The sequence below is a fragment of the Pelodiscus sinensis genome, chromosome 4, assembly GCF_049634645.1.
Source record: "Pelodiscus sinensis isolate JC-2024 chromosome 4, ASM4963464v1, whole genome shotgun sequence".
Classification (NCBI taxonomy): domain Eukaryota; kingdom Metazoa; phylum Chordata; order Testudines; family Trionychidae; genus Pelodiscus; species Pelodiscus sinensis.
The window spans coordinates 104997948-105017683 of NC_134714.1; the positions used below are offsets into that span (position 1 = coordinate 104997948).

General features: G+C 40.3%; 1 protein-coding gene across 11 annotated transcripts in view; it reads left to right on the top strand.

The window, feature by feature from the left end:
* IRAG1 (inositol 1,4,5-triphosphate receptor associated 1) overlaps positions 1 to 19736 on the top strand; it is a 190152-nt gene that overhangs the window by 119447 nt on the left and 50969 nt on the right. For 8 of the 11 annotated variants that reach the window (XM_075927919.1, XM_075927921.1, XM_075927926.1 and 5 more), the window contains 5 exons: positions 7476 to 7649; positions 9009 to 9086; positions 9786 to 9835; positions 13135 to 13737; positions 18005 to 18083. In XM_075927919.1, coding sequence (XP_075784034.1) covers positions 7476 to 7649; positions 9009 to 9086; positions 9786 to 9835; positions 13135 to 13737; positions 18005 to 18083 — 984 coding nt within the window. Of the gene's footprint in view, positions 1 to 3266; positions 7384 to 7475; positions 7650 to 9008; positions 9087 to 9785; positions 9836 to 13134; positions 13738 to 18004; positions 18084 to 19736 lie in introns of those variants that run through there. The other 3 variants (XM_075927928.1, XM_075927924.1, XM_075927925.1) reach the window with 3 other exon arrangements.

Here is a 19736-nt window from a genome sequence, read left to right on the forward strand (position 1 = left end):
TGTTTAGTCTGCAGAAGCGAAGAGTGAGGGGGGATTTGATAGCAGCCTTCAACTTCCTGAAGGGAGGTTCCAAAGAGGATGGAGAGAGGCTGTTCTCAGTAGTGTCAGATGGCAGAACAAGGAGCAATGGTCTCAAGTTGTGATGGGAGAGGTCCAGGTTGGATATTAGGAAAAACTATTTCACTAGGAGGGTGGTGAAGTACTGGAATAGGTTACCTAGGGAAGTAGTAGAGTCTCCATCCCTAGAGGTGTTTAAGTCTCGGCTTGAGAAAGCCCTGGCCGGGTTGATTTAGTTGGAATTGGTCCTGCCTAGAGCAGGGGCCTGGACTTGATGACCTTCTGAGGTCTCTTCCAGTTCTATGATTCTATGATTCTATTCTATGATTCTTCCATGATATTAATGGAGGAGATGTGGGGTCTGGGATGGAGGCTGAGTGTAGCTTCTGGTAAGGGATTGTGGTGCAGGAGAGAGTGTGGGATCTGGGAGGGAATTTGGATGAAGGAGAGGGTTGTGGCCTGAGGCAGGAGACTGGGGTGCAGAACAGGATGCAGAGTCCAGGAGGAGACATGAGTGGAAAAGAGGCTTCTGAGCTGAAGGAGGGGTGCAAAAGGAGTGCAGGGTCTGGGAGGGGGTTGTGACCTGGAGTGAAATTGCAGGAGGGGGTACAGGAATCTTGGTTGTAACTGGAATAGAGGGTTGGGGTGCAAGGTCAGGGAGGAGGTTGCATCCTAGAGCTGGGGCATGGGAGCGAGTGCAGAGGATTGGGGCGCAGGATCTGTGAAAAGGTAGGAGTGCGGGGGGAGGGGTTAGACAATGGGTTGGAAGAAGGGAGGGTCCAAGGTGCTAGAGTTCCTTGCCTTCCATACCCCTGCTGTGACTGCAAGGACCATGTATAGCTCTGAAGTGTGCAAGCCCAGAGGGGGAGTAGTACTTTGTGCGCTGCCTGACCTGCAAACAGGCAGCTGCCATCAGCTGGAAATTGGCCAATGGGAGCTGCAAGATTGGGGAAAGGGACAGTGCATGAAGCCTTTCTTCCCCTCCCCTGAGGCTTGCAGCATTCAGAGAGCTGCTCTGAGTAGTATGTGGGGGCAGGACAGGCAGAGGCTCCTGCAGATAGGCTCCATTGGCTTGGTGGGCCAAATTTTCCTGCCCCGATCTAGATCTTCCCTAAGGGTATGTCTACACTACAGCATTATTTCAAAATATCTAATTTCGAAATAGTTATTTCTAAATAAGATATTTCAAAATAACGTGTCTACACACAAAATGCATTTCAAAATAGCATTTGGCTATTTCGAAATAGCACATCCACACTGAGTGGACGCTGAATCGCATTTAAGGCGGGCCAGAACCAGGTCCGGCAGGGCATCAGGTCAGGAGTTACTTAGTGTGGCTACTGCCTGAGGCTATCTGAGGCCTGTGCTTCAAGGGACCCCCCTGGGCAGCTGGTTCTCAGGTTTCCCTGCTTGCTTGCCTACCTTGATGAGGGACAGCAAAGCATTTTGTCTCTGCATGCTCTGGTTGCTCTCACTCTGGACACCACAGCACTCTGCAACATGGAGCCAGAGCTGCCCCTGGGCACTCTGGTGCTTCTCTTGGATGCGTTGCTGCGAGCCTGGCTGCACTTTCTACAGGCTGCCATCCAGGAGGTCCATCGGCGGCTGTCAGTATCCAGGAGGCCCTGTGGGAGAGCTTCCACCTCGAGGAGCACTAAGAACCTCCCTGGTCTGCCCCACGGTCTCTCACGTCCTTCCACATACACCTCCTTAACCCCCCTTCCCGATGTAAAATAAAATACATGTTTTTTCATGAACTCTCTTTATTTAACAAAACTGGGTGGGCGGGAATGAAACTCTGGTGAGACTGGGGAAAGGAGGTGGGAGAGGGGAAGGGGAAACCTGGGAGGAGAGAGCTGGAAGGGGGAAGCAAGGGGAAGAAGGAGGAGGGGAAGTTAAGGGCCCAGGGTTGGGGATCTCACTGGACCAACTTGATTTTCATGCGAACCTGCTCCTGGGTTAGCATGTGGCCTTTGGTGGCCAGGTTGGCAGCTATCCTGCCATAGACGGCTGCATTCCCCCGTCTAGTGCAGAGATCATGGATGTTGGGGGCATCCCCCCAAACCTGAATAAGGTCCATGAGCTCCACCCTGGACCAGGAAGGTGCCGGCCTTCTTTGGGCCCTAGCAGGCTCCTGGGAGCTGGCAGACTGCTCCTTAAGAGCGGTGAAGGGCTGGCTGCCGGTGGCTTGCTGGCTCATGTTTTGGGGTCACTGGGTCAGGGGCAGTGACTGCTGACTCTGGGCTGGCAGGCTTGGAGCTCGCACAGGCACTGTGGCCAGAGTCTTCCCCTTTAAGGGCTCTAGGGAGGTGGGGAGGGAGAGGAGTGTTCTTGGTTGAGGCCAGAGTGGCCACCAAGGCACCCTGGAAAGGCTGGAGGCCCCCAATTTCGATATAAGTGTTTACACAGCATTTATTTCGAAATAGCAGTTTTGAAATTGGCATTATTCCTCATGGAATTAAGTTTACCAATTTTGAAATAAGCCCTCCAGTATTTTGATTTAATTTCGAAATAGCGGTTGGCTTGTGTAGATGCTAGGAAAGTTATTTTGAAATAAAAGCTGTTATTTCAAAATAACTGTGATGTGTAGACATACCCTAACAGATGTCTGTCTAATGTGTTGTTAAATGTCTCTAGTGATGGTGATTCCACAACATGACTAGGCAATTTATTCCAGTGTTTAACCACCCTGATAGTTAGGAAGTTTTTCTTAATGTCCAACCTAAACGTCCCTTATTACAATTTAAGACCAATGCTTCTTGTCTTATCATTAGACATTAAGGAGCATAATATTTCTTCCTCCTCCTTGTAAACACCCTGTTAGGTACTTGAAAGCTGCTATCATGTCCACTTCTCAGTCTTCTCTTTTCCAAACTAAACAAGCCCTGTTCTTTCAGCCTTCCCTCATAAGCTTTCATCATTTTTGTTGCTCTTCTCTGGACTCTCCAATTTCTCCGCATCTTTCCTGAAATGTGGTGCCCAGAACTTGACTCACTACTCCAGCTGAGAATCTCACCATTACTATACATATATTGGCAAACTTTCCAGTTCGGGGATGAAGTGCTGGCCCTGTTGAAGTCTGTGTCAAAACTCCCACCGACTTAAATAGGCAAAACTTAAAAAACAACAAATAGTCTGGTAGCACTTTAAAGACAAACAAAACATGTAGATGGGATCGTGAGCTTTCATAGGCAAAAACCAGATGACGGGAAGCAGTGGGTTGTGCCCATGAAAGCTCATGATCCCATCTATTTGTTTTGTTAGTCTCTAAAGTGCGACCAGACTACTTGTTGTTGTTTAAGTTTTTCCAGTTACAGACTAACTTGTCTGCCCCTCTGAAGCTTTTGACTTAAATAGGACCAGGATTTCTCCCCATGTGAGTATGTATCTGGATTGTTGCTGCAGACCCATTTCTATCTACAGCATCCTTACCTGTCATTATAAATTGTATGGAATTATAGGAATGATTACTCTAAAGTATGAAATGATAAAAGAATAAACAGATATGAGCCACTACCTAGAGAAGAAAAGAAAGAAAAACAAACCTCAGAAATCCAGATCCAATTACACAACACAGAAAATAGTTCATGTAAAATGTAAATTGTATATTGAAACACATTAGAAATATTTCATTCTTATTGTACTTTAATAGTCAAGATTCTGGTTTAATGTTTTCAGTTTGTATTGTAGATTTATATTATGAATGTACGATTTCATGAATAAAAATCCCAGCAATTTATTTAGGCTGATTTGTTCTTCTAAAACTATATTTTGAGCTGTTTTTAAAAATAGCACAGACTATGGTACATGCTGGCTCAAGACATTCAAAGGCAGAATAATCCAAGATAGGAGAGAGCACACAATCTATGGCACTACTGAATTTAAGCTTAATCATGCCTGGAGATCTAAGAGGATTGGAAAACCCTGCACAATTTATCTAGCAGCAGCTAGATCAGCAGCAGCACCCAAGTCATGCATACATCCTAACATGCCATTGTTTGGTGAGAAAATGAGAGCTGAACTAAGAAAATGAGAATTGTTTGTGGAGAAGTCTATTCCATTGGCTCTTCTTAAAAGATAACTAAGGGCCTGATCCGAAGCACTTGAAGTCAATGTGAGTCTTTTCACTTAACATAATGAACTTTGGATGAGGCCCATAGAGGTGGGGGTTTTGACAAGTCCCTTAAGGTGTGTCTACACAGCACCCTAAACTCAAAATAAGATACGCAATTTGCACTATGCAAATTGCGTATCTGATTTTTATTGAATTTTGAAATAGCATATGTTAAAATTTGGCATATCTACACAGAAATAACGCGCTATTTTGAGACATCCCTTAACCCTCGTGGAACAAGAGTTACAGGGATGCCAAAATAGCACATCCACTATTTTGAGACCGATCTTGAAATAGCGGGTGCATTCAAAAGACTCGGGGTAGCTATTTCAGGGTACTTCTGGTATCCTGAAATAGCCCAGCTGCATAGATGTATTCTTAGAGTAAAATGTTCAGAAACACCTGTTATGTTGTGGGGAGTTTTACAGTATAGGAAGAAATCAGTGGAAATACAGAGAGCTTGAGTAGTTGCAAGAGTCCATTTTATTGCATAGCACATGTCAGTCCCCGTAATACACGAGGTTCGAAGGGATGCCGGAAAGGATGAGACCACAACTGGGGGTTTCAAAAAGCACAAACTGATTTTATTTTGATGGCGCCAGACAATCATCAGAACAAAAATTAAACAGATTGCCAGACAACACAAAACAATTCCCTGAGGCTTTTCTAAATCACAATAATTCCTAATAACTGCCCAGGGGTTAGGAACAGTTGAATTAACACTGGTATTATCCATAGGGCTGACTATTTACACAACTTTATACAAGGAAACAGTAAAAAACCTAAACCACAACTATTTATAAACTAACTTAGTAACTTTTTAGCCACTGTCACTTGGCAAGCAATAAGGACAACTAAAAAATCAATTAGGATAGGGATGATGGCGGGGGGAGGGGTGGTTATACCAGTTCTGGAGACAGCAGGAACACAACTACCGGTCACATGCTCATAAACTATCTCCACTCGGGTCGACCAACTCGGAGTACGCTCAGTAAGACTCAAGAGCGGGGGGTGCAAGGCGTCTGGGTGATCAGGCCAGGCGTTCACTCAATGCGAATCCCCAGTGAGAGAGGGGCTGCCTGCCTGTTTTATTGCCTGTGAACTTATCACCCCATAGGTTGGTTTTTGCTGCAGTGGGTGGAGTAGCAGGCCTGAGCACCAGTCAGCCCACTGGCTGATCTGTTACTGCAATGGGTGGAGCGAGCAGGGGAAGATTATTAATTTACATGCCCTTATATGGAAAACACTCCACCTCACAGACAGAGCCCCCTATACCAGCCTCAGAGGTATTACAGGCTATGGCTCCCTGCGACGGGCAGCCATTTCTGATGTTCTGTCTCGGACAGCACAGAACTGACTAGAACAAGCCCAAACTAGCTGGGCTGACCCCAGTGACCTAACTCAGTTACTATAACAACAAGTATCAGAGGGGTAGCCGTGTTAGTCTGAATCTGCAAAAGCGACGAGGAGTCCTGTGGCACCTTATAGACTAACTGAAGTGTAGGAGCATAAGCTTTCGTGGGCAAAGACCCACTTCGTCAGATGCATGTAGTGGAAATTTCCAGAGGCAGGAATAAATATGCAGGCCAGGATCAGGCTGGAGATGATGAGGTGATCCAATCAAGGAGGATGAGGCCCACTTCTATTCTGTAAACTGCGATACCCACACGAGGAAGTGAGGAGACAGATTGAGAGAGCCAGACGTGTACCCAGAAGCCTCCTGCTACGGGACAAGCCCAAGAAAGAAACCAACAGAACACCACTGGCCATCACCTACAGTCCCCAGCTAAAACCTCTCCAACGCATCATTAGTGATCTTCAACCCATCCTGGACAATAATCCCTCGCTTTCACAGGCCTTGGGAGGTAGGCCGGTCCTTGCCCACAGACAACCCGCCAACCTGAAGCATATTCTCACCAGCAACTACACACCGCACCATAATAACTCGAACTCAGGAACCAATCCTTGCAACAAACCTCGGTGCCAACTCTGCCCACATATTTACACCAGCAACACCATCACAGGACCTAACCAGATCAGCCATACTGTCACTGGTACATTCTCCTGCACATCCACCAACGTAATATATGCCATCATGTGCCAACAATGCCCCACTGCTATATACATCGGCCAAACAGGACAGTCCCTACGTAAAAGAATCAATGGACACAAATCTGATATTAGGAATGGCAACATACAAAAACCTGTAGGGGAACACTTCAATCTTCCTGGACACACAATTGCAGATCTAAAAGTAGCCATCCTGCAGCAAAAAAACTTCAGGACCAGACTTCAAAGAGAAACTGCTGAGCTACAGTTCATCTTTAAGTTTGACACAATCAACTCTGGATTAAACAAAGACTGTGAATGGCTTGCTAACTACAAAAGCAGCTTCTGTTCCCTTGGAATTCACACCTCCAGATCAGCTGCTAGAAGTGGGCCTCATCCTCCTTGATTGGATCACCTCATCATCTCCAGCCTGATCCTGGCCTGCATATTTATTCCTGCCTCTGGAAATTTCCACTATAACAACAAGATCTATATCTACAACCCAATACACAATAACACCTAAGTTGAGTTACCACCGAGTTCCAAAAGTGAACTCCAAGATATCTTGAAAATGGCACTTGGGTTGATAAATTACTAGGTGTTTTTGAACATTTTACTTCTAGTATGAAGCTATATGAAAAGTCAGTTTTTAAATAGGAAATAAAAACAAATGGCAGACATTATAGATCACATTTTTTATCAGTTTCAAATTATAGTCCCAGTTACCACTGGTCTCTAATCTTTACACAAAATTCTGGACCCCAGTCTGTAAATTCGTCAACAGAGCTATTCACGTGCTTAGTGTTAAGTATGCTCTGCCTTTACCAAGAATGTTTGTGGGACTTTGTGCTTGAAAAGTTATACAGGCAGAAACTTTCACAAAAAAATAGTTTATAACAGAAATGCTGAAAGTACCAGCTGGCATATGGTTAGTGCCGCACCCATTTTCACAAATAAAACCTTAGACATAAATAAGAGTGGGTGGGATATGGAAAACCAAGTTTTATGTTAATGCATTTATTCAAGGGGCTGATGATACCTTCATTTCACAGGACATCATCAGTGCTGGGGGGAAAAGAGCACTACTGGAAAGTGATGTTAAATATGAATGACTAGTGAATATGAGTTGATAGCACAATTATAGGTATATTTTAAACCATATGGTAGGTACATATGATTTTTTTAAATTATGCAACAAATAAGCTAAACACATAGTTATATTATACAACTCTAACTCATACGCTTGGCTACTGAGACCATACAGGTCAGGTGATTGATTTGATAAATGACCAACTGCCAGACGTCAAAATCTCAGATGAAGATAAAAAGAAGAATCTTGAGTTATTAGAAGAAGCAAAGAGAGTGAGTGAGAGGTTCCTAATGCGCAGAGGGAGAAAATCAAGAAGCAGCCTTCCAGAATCTCCCACAGGTAAGTGCAAGATGTGAAAATAACATATGATATATAAATTGAGGTTTGCTGATGTACAACTTTACAAGGCACGTGCTCAATATAGTCCATTCATAATTAGTGGTTGCGTGCACATAGTTTGTTGTTTTTAACCTCGCTGAAAATATTTCTCACTAAGGGTATGTCTACACTACCCCGCTAGTTCGAACTAGGAGGGTAATGTAGGCATACCGCACTTGCAAATGAAGCCCGGGATTTGAATTTCCCGGGCTTCATTTGCATAAGTGGGGAGCCGCCATTTTTAAATCCCCGCTTGTTCAAACCCCGTGTAGCGCGGCTACACGGGGCTCGAACTAGGTAGTTCGGACTAGGTTCCTATTCCGAACTACCGGTACACCTCGTGGAACAGGTACACCTCGTGGAATAGGAATCCTAGTCCAAACTACCTAGTTTGAGCCCCGTGTAGCCGCGCTACATGGGGTTTGAACAAGCGGGGATTTAAAAATGGCGGCTCCCCACTTATGCAAATGAAGCCCGGGAAATTCAAATCCCGGGCTTCATTTGCAAGTGCGGTATGCCTACATTACCCTCCTAGTTAAAATCAGGAATAAGGGATCTTCCGGAAAAGGCTTTATTTTCTGAAAGATCCTGTCTAGACTGGCGCTTTTCTTCGGCAAAGCCCCGAGCCGGAAAAAAGTGGCAGCCATGTTCATGCAAATTCCGCGGGGGATATTTAAATCCCCCGCGGCATTTGCAATTCTGTCTTGTCTCATAAGCATCCCTTTTCCGGAAAAGGGTGCCAATGTAGACACAGCCCTGGTGCGTTTAAAAACGTGGCGTTGCTATTTTGGGATACTTCTGGTATCCTGAAATAGCACCACACTCTAGATGTACCCTTATAAGAGTTGCAGAGGCAGCTGACTGCTCACTTTCAGTTGTAGTCTAACCCTTTTCAATTCAGACTGCATAGAAATTCCCAAGCCCTCACTCCAGCACATCCACTTCCCTGTGTTGCAGTATGAGACAGCCCATGCATATGGCCCACAAATGCAGTAGAAATGCAACATCTAGGGAGCATATTTAGCCCATTCAGGATAAATTTAAAAAACAACAAATAATCTGGGAGCTCTTTAAAGACTAACAAAACATGTAGATGGGATCATGAGCCCTATCGTTGTTGTTTTTTAGAAAGTGGTTTCCATTTTTCCCAAAATGTTTTTAGCAATTTGAAATCATTTGGGGAAACTTGGAAATGCTTTGGCCATGAATATTATCATATGCTATCACTGTCTGTGGGGCTTTTTTAAAATTTGAGCAGGAAGCTTAGAAATCACAATCCAAAAAGTTATCTAATGCTTTCTTTTTTTCTTTTTAATTAAGCTGTTTCTCCTACACTTAGTCCCAGAGTTTCTCCTATACCATCTCAGAGCAACTTTCTCACTCTTCCAGTCCCAACAGGTAAACTTATCTATAGATGTTAAAATTTAAACCATTTTACAAAGCTGGGGGGGAATGCCCATTAGGCTACATTTCCATCTATTGAAAAGTAGCCAGGCTTCATAAATTCACAAGTCTCTCTCATAGAAAATGATGAAGTTTGTAAATTCCCACAATACATTAGTATGTATGCAGTGCTGTTGTAGCCATGTCAATCCCAAGATACGAGAGAGAAAAGGTCGGTGTCCTTGTCACTCTAGTTGCTCCAATATCTTCTATTGGACCAACTTTTATTGGCAAGACAAGCTTTTGACCCTACACAAAGCTCTTCTTTACGTCTGAGAAACTCACTCAAAGTGCCACAGCTAAATATAAAATGGAACAGATATATTAAGATTATTTTATGTATATTGTATTCCTAGGTTATATGCCTTGTATTTTATTGCCCTCAATTGTGAAGCTTTGCTATAATATGTAATGTTCTATTTTTACTGTGCTTGCAATAGAATGGAATAGAATAGAATTTGTTGTTTCTTTTTGTTTCATCTTTAAAATCCAACTTTATGAATTCTGATATTAAGTCATAAATTTTCAGTGTTGTGCCTTTGAAGCGCTCCCCCTCTATTATCTTGTGTGCACGTAAGTGGGTGTGGATGTTGTTGAAATATAATAAACAACAAATACAAATCAGAATATGCTCTTGTTGTATCATTATTCCAGGGCCTGATGTATGTGCCGTCACAGGTGCTGGATCAGTGACTCCACTGCAGGTAAGACTGCAGGTGCTGGCTATGGTATGTTGGTATTTAAAATAATATCATTTTATACTACCGGTACACCTCGTTCAGAATAAGAATCCTAGTTCGAACTACCTAGTTCGAGCCCCGTGTAGCCCCGTGTAGCTGCACGGGGTTCGAACCAGCGGGGTTTTAAAAATGGCAGCTCCCCGCTTATGCAAATGAAGCCCGGGAAATTCAAATCCCGGACTTCATTTGCAAGAGCGGTATGCCTACATTACCCTCCTAGTTCGAACTAGGAGGGTAGTGTAGACATACCCTCTTTTATTTAGGTTCTGGTAAGCCTAAGGCCAGTTAAACACAACATAATGACAGTTTCTGAAACATCCATGTAGAAGTGGAGAGCCACTGGAAGATTAGAAAAGATCTAATGTCTTCCTGATTGAGAAAAAAAAGAGTAACTTGGCAGTTACCAGTCTATAAATGTAATTTCTAATTCAAGGGAAGTAATGCAACAGTATTAAGAGATTTAAATATCATCCCTGAGCATCTACAGGACTGCAGAATTAAAGGGGCATGTGTCTGGAAAAAATGCAAAACAAATTACTATATTTCATTTTAGTTAGATTAGCAAAATTATACAAGAGGATGAATGGCAAGCAGAAGTAAGTATGTGATACAGCGTCTCTCAAAAATCTTACTTTTGAAACTAAACTTGTGTTGGCTCAGATAAGAATACTATTATGTGGCTTTGAAACTGAGTGAAAGTTTATAATCCAAGTGAAATGATAATCAGCACTGCCCTGAGAGGCCAGATAGGGGTCTACTGCAGTACTGGAGGGAAAAGCCAAGTTAGTCTGTACAGGATAAACTTAAAAAACAACAAGTAGTCTGATAACACCTTAAAAACTAACAAAACATGTAGATGGGATCATGAGCTTTTGTGGGCATTGAAGAAGTGGGCTATACCCACGAAAGCTCATGATCCCATCTACATGTGGGCTACGTCTAGACTGGCATGATTTTCCGCAAATGCTTTATAGAAAAGTTTTCCGTTAAAAGCATTTGTGGAAAAGAGCGTCTAGATTGGCACAGACGCATTTCCGCAAAAGCACTTTTTGCGGAAAAGCATCCGTGCCAATCTAGACGCGTTTTTGTGCAAGAAAGCCCCGATCGCCATTTTCACGATCAGGGCTTTTTTGTGCAAAACAATACTGCGTTGTCTACAGTGGCCCTCCTGCGCAAAAGCATTTGCGCAAGAGGGCTTTTGCCCGAACGGGAGCAGCATAGCATTTCCGCAAGAAGCACTGATTTCAGACAGTAGGTAGTCAGTGTTCTTGCGGAAATTCAAGCAGCCAGTGTAGACAGCAGCCCTGTTGTTTGTCTTTAAAGTGCTACCAGACAATTTATTTGTTATTTTTTAAGTTCGTGGAGGGAGAAAGTCATTTCCAATCTTAGTGATAGAAATGTAGCCATGTTAGTCTGATGTAGCTGAAACAAAAACCAGGACTATGTAGCACTTTAAAGACTAACAAGATGGTTTATTAGGTGATGAGCTTTCGTGGGCCAGACCCACTTCCTCAGATCAAATATTTGATTTGTCCTTTTCATATGTGTTCATTTTTTTTAATTGTATCCTTTGGTATGTATGGTTGTGACAATTTTCTTCCACTATTTGATCTGAGGAAGTGGGTCTGGCCCACAAAAGCTCATCACCTAATAAACCATCTTGTTAGTCTTTAAAGTGCTACATAGTCCTGTTTTTTATTTCCAGTCTTAGGGTCTAATCATGTAAATATTTATATTCCTGTTTACTCACATGAATAATCCCATTGATTTTAACTGAGCTACTTGTGCAAGGAAAATTTAGAATGTATGAGACACAAGTGTTGCAGAATCAGGGTCATAGTTAACATTTAGAGACATATTGTAACTAAACCTCATGTAGCCAAGCAAGGGAATAAAAGGGAGTAAGATTCCCAGTGCTGTTTATTATTTCACTTGGTTTACAAACTTTCACTCAGTTTCAAAGTCACATAACAGTGTCCTTATCTGAGCCATGTCCCTGTACAGCTGCATTCGTGTTCCCTGCACCTCAGCATTAGTGTTCCTTACCCCAGTGAGGAAAGAATAGGATGCATGCCCCATATTTCTTCCACCCTTTCTTTCCTACAGCCATGTAGATAAGGAATAGATAGACCCCAACGTATTGGCTGCACAGCTGAGAGGTGCTGGGAAGAGTGGAAAAGTAATATGCACCCATTAAAGAGGCAGTGTAAATCATTTTTCCCTGTAAATAAGGAAGGAAGACTCTGGAATAGTTCCTTCTCATGCATCAGCTAGTGTGTATTGAGAAAAGGCCCAGTCTAGCCTTTTGCATTCAGGAGCGAGTAAACACCGTGTTCATGAAATTTTCCAATGATATTGTATTAGAAGGAATGACAGTTATCAGTAAAAAAAAAGAAATAATAGAAAGGGAAATCAGAAGATAAATTAGAAACATGGGGAGAAAATGAGATAATGTGATTTAACTTGGGAAGTATGAAGGTTCATATTTTGATGGTGGGGGAATAATAGGAATCATTCACTCAATTAAAGAAAAGTAGTCCTTCACAATTTAATCCCTCACCCTGCTCACATTGTTTTCTTAACTTTGTTTCCTTATATTTTATGTGCATAGTAGGCACTTTCCAAACATATAAAGAAGTCTGCTCTTAAAAGTCTACCACTGAACTAAATTATTATTTAATAAATCACTTAAACTGGAGGTTTAGCTCCAATATTGCTATCTTTAATTTTCTCTAAGGATCACAAATATTAAATTACGTTATCTATGGAACATACCGTAGGAGCACTAAAAGCATATCTAGTGAAATTCAGGATAGCTAAGCCCAGCTATCACAGGTTTTTCACAGTCTTGAATTTGGGAAGGCCCTACTCATTGTTCTGATTCCAAGAGGTCTTGCCTGTCTGGGAGCAAGGGGACATGCATTGTTTACAATAAAAAAGCAACACAAATACACCAAAAGCCTTGAATTCTCCAGACATGGTCTAACTGGTTAAACTTGTTTAGGTTCTCTTTGCAAAGATCTCCAGCAAATAGCACCTGGGAGGTGATATTTTCTAAAGCACAAATGAGGAGCACCCATCACACAGTGATCATCAATGTGCCTTTAAGCACCTACCTGCTTTCTGTGTCTTTGAAAATCCACCCTCCTCCCTCCTACCATGAAGCATTTACAAGAAAATGGCTGTGAAAGCAGAAATGGTCTCATTCAGTAAAATCCAGCTTCCCCTAACACGTCTTTTTTATGTATATCCTTTTCTTTCAGAATGTCACAAAAGGTTTAAGCGATCGAAAGCAGAATGATCAGAGGAAGGTTTCTCACGGAAGGTTGGTTCCTCATTCAACTAGTTTTGAAAACTCCAAAGAGAAACTCTCTGCACAAAAAGAAAACTTTGATCCACTTGCACACATGGATAATTTACCCAAATCCTCCCCTTTAGGCAGTGAGACTGCCAAAATGTCTCCTAACACAAGCAATAACAGTTGTGAAAATGAACATGGAAAATCATTCCTTAAGAAATCAAAACAAAATGACTTTCCTTTAAGAATGTATCGACAAGGCCAAGACCTAAGTACTGTGGACTCAAAGATAAAAAGTTCTGTACCAGAACTGATGGACCCTAAAGTTACCTGTCCAACAGAACTTAAATTATCTGGAACACGCCCTCCTCTATTACAAGCTATATCATGGGATAGCATAGAACCTGGACATGATGAAAAGGCATCTTTTAAATTACTATCTGAAGAAGAGAAAAGCTTTGATATTAGTAATAAATCCAACGGTCAATTGACTAAAACATTAGCGTTCAAAGACCTCCAAATACAAGTTCAACCAGTTCGAATGCAGAAATTGACAAAGCTCAGAGAGGTGAGTTTCTGGACATAAATAGCTTTATGTAGTTAAACCCACTGTGCTCATACATCACAGAACTATATAATTAGTACTTGTTAAAGTACTATATTTGTAGTAGATTAGGCAAAAAATAATTTTGTACCTTTTAGAATTGGAATTACGGAATTAAGGAGATTGGATAGTGTTCTAGGTCTTTCACAGTAAAAACTTATGAAAAGCATATGCAGTTACTATTCTGAGCTCTTAGCACTCTGTGAGTACATTTACACTGCATGCTTATTTCAAAATAAACTATTCTGGAATAGTTATTCCGAAATAGCTTATTTTGATATAGCACTTCTGCAATTCAGGGAAGCCTCAAAATTAGTCCCAGGCAGGCTTCCTTAATGTGCTATTTTGATTCAGAGCCCCATGAGGCACTGGAGAGGAATAACTTAGAATGGCCCTGGTGTGGGGCTGTTTCGAAATAGCAGCCGTGGAACATCTACATATGCCTTATTTCAAAATAGCTATTTTGGAATAAACATTATTCCTCCTAGAATGAGATTTGCAGATTTCTGAATAAGCCACCTGTTATTCGTTATTCATATTGTTATTTCGAAATAACTCATTTTAGTCGCATCCTGTGATTTATGTTCTTGACTGAATACAAAAAGTGGTGGATGTAAAACATAGTTCAGTATTAATGGAACATGCCTACCTAAAACTTAAACCATTATGTTCAAAAAATGGTCTGTGTCTACATTACCAGGTTATTTCAAAATAATAACTCCCAAAATAACTATTTTGATATAAGCTTATAACTTCACAAGCAGAAGTTATTATTTTGAAATAACAAGCCCATTATTTTGAAATAACAGGCTTGGTAGGGCACGTCTATGCAGAAGGGCTAAACATGAAATAAGCTATGCAACATAAGTTATGCAATGCTTATGCATAAGCTATTCCAAGCTTATTTCGACTTTTGGCGCTGTCTATACAGCAGTTATTTCAAGATAGAGCTCTCTTCCCCTGACTTCCATTACTCCTCGTACAGTTAGGGTTACAGGGGGTCAGAGTAAGCAGCCCTCCAACTCAACATTATTTCGATATTATGTTATTTCAGAATAACTAACGTTATTCTGAAATAACACTGCTGTGTAGACATAGCCTATATAGTATGGCTGCTCTTCTTGTTCTTTTGAAATAACAAGTATAGACATGCCCACTGAGTCCTATCTGCAAGTCAATTAAATATCTCCTTTACTTCAGTGGTCTTTGGATCAGACTCTTAGGGTGTGTCTAGACTACATGGCTCCATCGACGGAGCCATGTAGATGAGTTTACTAGACATAGCAAAATGAAGCGGCGATTTAAATAATTGCCGCTTCATTTACATCAAAATGGCCGCTGCGGTGTGCTGATCAGCTGATTGTCGGCACAGCACGGTAGTCTAGATGGGGGTCAGCCGACCCCAGCACCCTTTGTTGTCAGATCCTGTAAGCCTTGTTGCACGAGGCATGAAGGATCTGACGACAAAGGGATCTGACGACAAAGGGTTGGCTGATCCCCGTCTAGACTACTGCGTTGTGCCGACAATCAGCTGATCGGCACAGCGCAGTGGCCATTTTGATGTAAATGAAGCGGCGATTTAAATCATGTCTAGTAAACCCATCTACATGGCTCCGTCGACGGAGTCATGTAGTCTAGACACACCCTTACTGAGAATGCTGTTAATGGTATTCCTAAATAGTTATACTAAAAAGTGTCTTCATACCACTGCACACAATGTTTATCATTTGGACAGAAAATTTAAACTACAAAAAGCAGCATTTTGTTACTTTTAGGGTTGGTGTACTCTTCATTGAACAGTGACATTTTCTTATTTTATTACTATTTTTATGATTACAAGAAAGCTTCATGCTGAAATGATGGATGAATTACAGCAAAATTAACATAGTACTATGTTTTTATTTTTCCATTTCTATTTATTGAAATGGAATTCCTTTCCTCTGGTATATTCTTGTTCTCAGTTTCATAGAAACAGAATTCTTTTCACAAACACACATGTTGCTTTTATGTACACATTTCTTGGTTCCTAGAAAATTGGGCTGAAGAAAAATTATCACAGTGCCATAAAAGAAACATTAGCAGTTTTCCTCCATAATATAAAGGTGAACATAATGTATAGTACAGTGATATTCCAATTTCAGATCTAGTACATTCCATGTAAACAGGAAGAAGTTGATTAACCGCCTTGTCATTTCTAAGTAATACTTGGGAGTGAAATAATCTACTTTAGTCTCCAAAGAGATATTATATCTGAAAAGCTGTCCTTTTTCAGGATATATCAACAAACCTTATGAAGAGAAAAGTTATTTGGGAGTGTTACTTCTGCTATCACTTCCTTTTCTTCTCAGTGCTATGTTTTTCTGCACCTTACAGAATTTCTCCTTCAGAACAAGACACTCTTTGACTTTACATGTTAATAGAATTTCTTGTTTGTGAACTGAGAACTTTATATGAACCTAATGGTTCAACTGAAATTTAGACACTATTGCTGTACTTCATTAAAGGCTGATTTTGCCCTGGAATACACCTACATATCTCTCACTGGAATCAGTGATATCTTATTTGTATCTTACCTTTATTATAGACGTACCTTTAAAAAAACATTCACTTTTGCTTAGTTCTGTTGAACACTTTGAGTCCTGTTTTTGTAAAGAAAAATGTCATTTTTAAAGGGGTTTGGCCTTTGAGCTAAACCTTGGCTTATAAGATATATTGAAAGTTTGGATTTGTGGGTTTTTTGTTTATTTGCCTTTTATTTTTTAAAAAAATATACTTTCTCATATGCATCAGACAATTTGAGAGCTTACGAGTTCAAAAGTCTCCCAGACAAAATATATACAAGGGAATCTGTTGGGTCAGATTCTTTAGTGGTGTAATTCTGATTACAATGGAACTACACAGAGCATGAATTTGCCGACATTAGCAAACTGATATATATAAGAACCAGTAAATGTGTATATATGTAAATGTGTATATATATATACACCAGTAAAGGTATATATATATATATATATATATATATATAATTACAATGGAACTACACAGAGCATGAATTTGCCGACATTAGCAAACTGATATATATATCAGTTTGCTAATGTCGGCAAATTCATGCTCTGTGTAGTTCCATTGTAATTATATATATATATATATATATATATATATACACCTTGAATGAAAAAGCTATAAATCTTTCAAAAGAAACCATTTACTGGTTCTTAATTACAATAACATAAATAAAATAACTTCTTACAAGCCTCCAGTCATTTATATGCAAGATCAACACAGTGCTGATATAAAAGAGAACATTAACTTTTTAAATAGGTTATTTCACTCTACGGTACTACTGAGAAATGATAAGACAGTGATCTTTTTCATGTTTATATACTCTAAGATGTTGAATTATGTACTGGAAAACCTGTTTTTTTCAATAAGTACACAAATTATATGACAATGGATGCCATAGAGATTCCTTAAAATTAAATTTATATGCAACAGAATCAGTATCTGAAATCAGGAAATTAACACTTACAATATGTGGCAAAATTCAAGTTACAACAGATTATTTTTTAGGCTTAACAGGGATCCTTTTTTAGCAAATGATAGTGTTAATTATAAATGCACTTAAGAGGAAAATGTTATTTAAGTTCATTTTTTGCAAAATGTAATCCCCTCTCTGTTTGGGAGGCATAGTGGCACCAGAGACGGCAATAACAGTGAGAAATATTATATTTCAGTAATAAAATAGAATTTCTTTGAAAAATTCTTAGTCAACAAGTGGGCTAAGTGACGGTCACTTGAATGTCTTTCTTTTCTTTTTCCCCTCTCTCCTCCCTGCGATCTGTTATATGCTAAATTATTTTAGCATTAGCAACATCTAGAACTTATTATTTTTCCTCCACTTACATACAGATAAATTGACTTGCAATGAATGAAAGTAATAAATGCCTCTTGCAAATATGCGTATGCAATGAGCAACTACAGTGGTAGCCAGAAATCTAAATGGAAGATTAGTTAGTTTGGAGTCTTTACTAAGTAAAATAGGTTTGAAACCTGACGTGTTTTATACTGTAGTTATTGATGATCATATAATCAATGAGTATGATTAATTCCTTTCACATACGTAATATGTACCTACATAAATGCAATGTTAACCTTTGTTCTTATAGTGCTCTGATATTTACATTGAGACATCAAATTGTTCTGTTTAGAATATTTCCATTTTTTTTAACAGGAGCATATTTTGATGCGAAATCAAAACTTAGTTGGAGTTAAACTGCCTGACCTCAGTGAAGCAGCTGAACAGGAAAGAGGTGCAATATCATTAAGCTGGAAGAAATGCTAGTTTATGTGTCACAACCTTTTTATCCAAATAATGTAAAAGGAACTGGTCTTCAGTTCTAAGTCAGTACATTCTCAAAACCTAACAGTAATGGAATCACACACACCAAATATGGAATATTTCTGATGGGGTCTCACACTGGGATCAGTTCATGGCTCTATGCTATTTAATATTTTTATCAATGGCCTGAGGAAAATACAATATAATTGCTGATAAAAGTTTGCAGATGACACAAATATACTGCAATTAAGAGGACAGGTTATTGATACAAAGTGATCTGAAATGCTTGGTAAGCTGAGCACAAGCATACAATATGCATTTCAATATGGCCAGTTCATATATCTAGGAACAAAGAGTGCAGGCTGTGCTTACGGGATGGGAGACTCTCTTCGGGCAAGCAGTGACTCTCAAAAGGATTTTGAGATCATGATGTATAACTTGTTTAACATGAACTTCCACTGAGGTTCTGTGACAATAGTGCAATCAATGGGTGTATAAACAGGGATGTAGAGAGTAGCAGTAGGGAAGTTATATTGTCTCTGTATTTAGCACTGGTTTAAAATTTGAAAGGATTCAAAGATGAGCCAATGAGAATGACTAAAAGATTGGACAACGTGCCTTTTAGTGGCAGAAGCCAACGAGCTCAATCTGTTTATCAAGAGAAGATTAAGGAGTGACTTGGTCACAATCTATAAGCACATATACATAGGGAACTGAAATTTGATAAAAGACGGCTTTTCAGCCTCGCAGAGGAAGATATAACAAGATCCAATGACTCGAAGTTGACACTACAGAAAATCAGACAAGAAAAAAGATGCAGATATTTAACAGTGAGGGTAATTAACCACTGGAGCAATTTACTCAGGGTAGTAGTGGCTTCTAATCATTGGCAATTTAAAAAAAAAAGATGTTTTTCTAAAGATCTGCTGTAGTTTCAACAGGAAATAATGTAAAGAAACTCTAGGACCTTTGTTATCCAGAATGATAATTGTTCCTTCTGATCTTATAATTGATGAATCTATATGTGAGTGAAGGTGAGAGAAGCTTAATTCGTGATTATTTGGGGTCTGACCAAAGACCATTCAAATAAATAGATCCTTACTGGTATCATTAATCCATAGATTTTTAGGCCAAAATGACCATTATGATCATCTAGTCTGACCCCCTGCATAGTACAGGCCACAGAATCTCACCTACCCCTCCTAGAATAATCCTCTCACCTATATCTCAGATATTGAAGCCTTCAAATACTTTGAAGACCCCAAGATGCAGAGAATCCTCTAGCTGTGATCTGTACCCCATGCTACAGAGGAAGGCGAAAAACCTCCAGGGCCTCTGCCAATCTACCCTGGAGGAAAATTCCTTCCCGACCCCAAATATGGCGATCAGCTAAACCCTGAGCATGTGGGCAAGACTCATCAGCCAGACACCCAGAAAGTTCTCTATAGTAACTCCTGTCATCCCTCCATTGACCTATTTCCCACTGATAATGAAGGGTCAATTAGTTACCAAGATCCTGTTATCTCATCAAACCACCCCCTTCATAAACCCATCTAGTTTAATCTTGAAACCAGATAGATCTTTTGCCCCCACTACTTCCCTTGGAAGGCCGTTCCAGAACTTC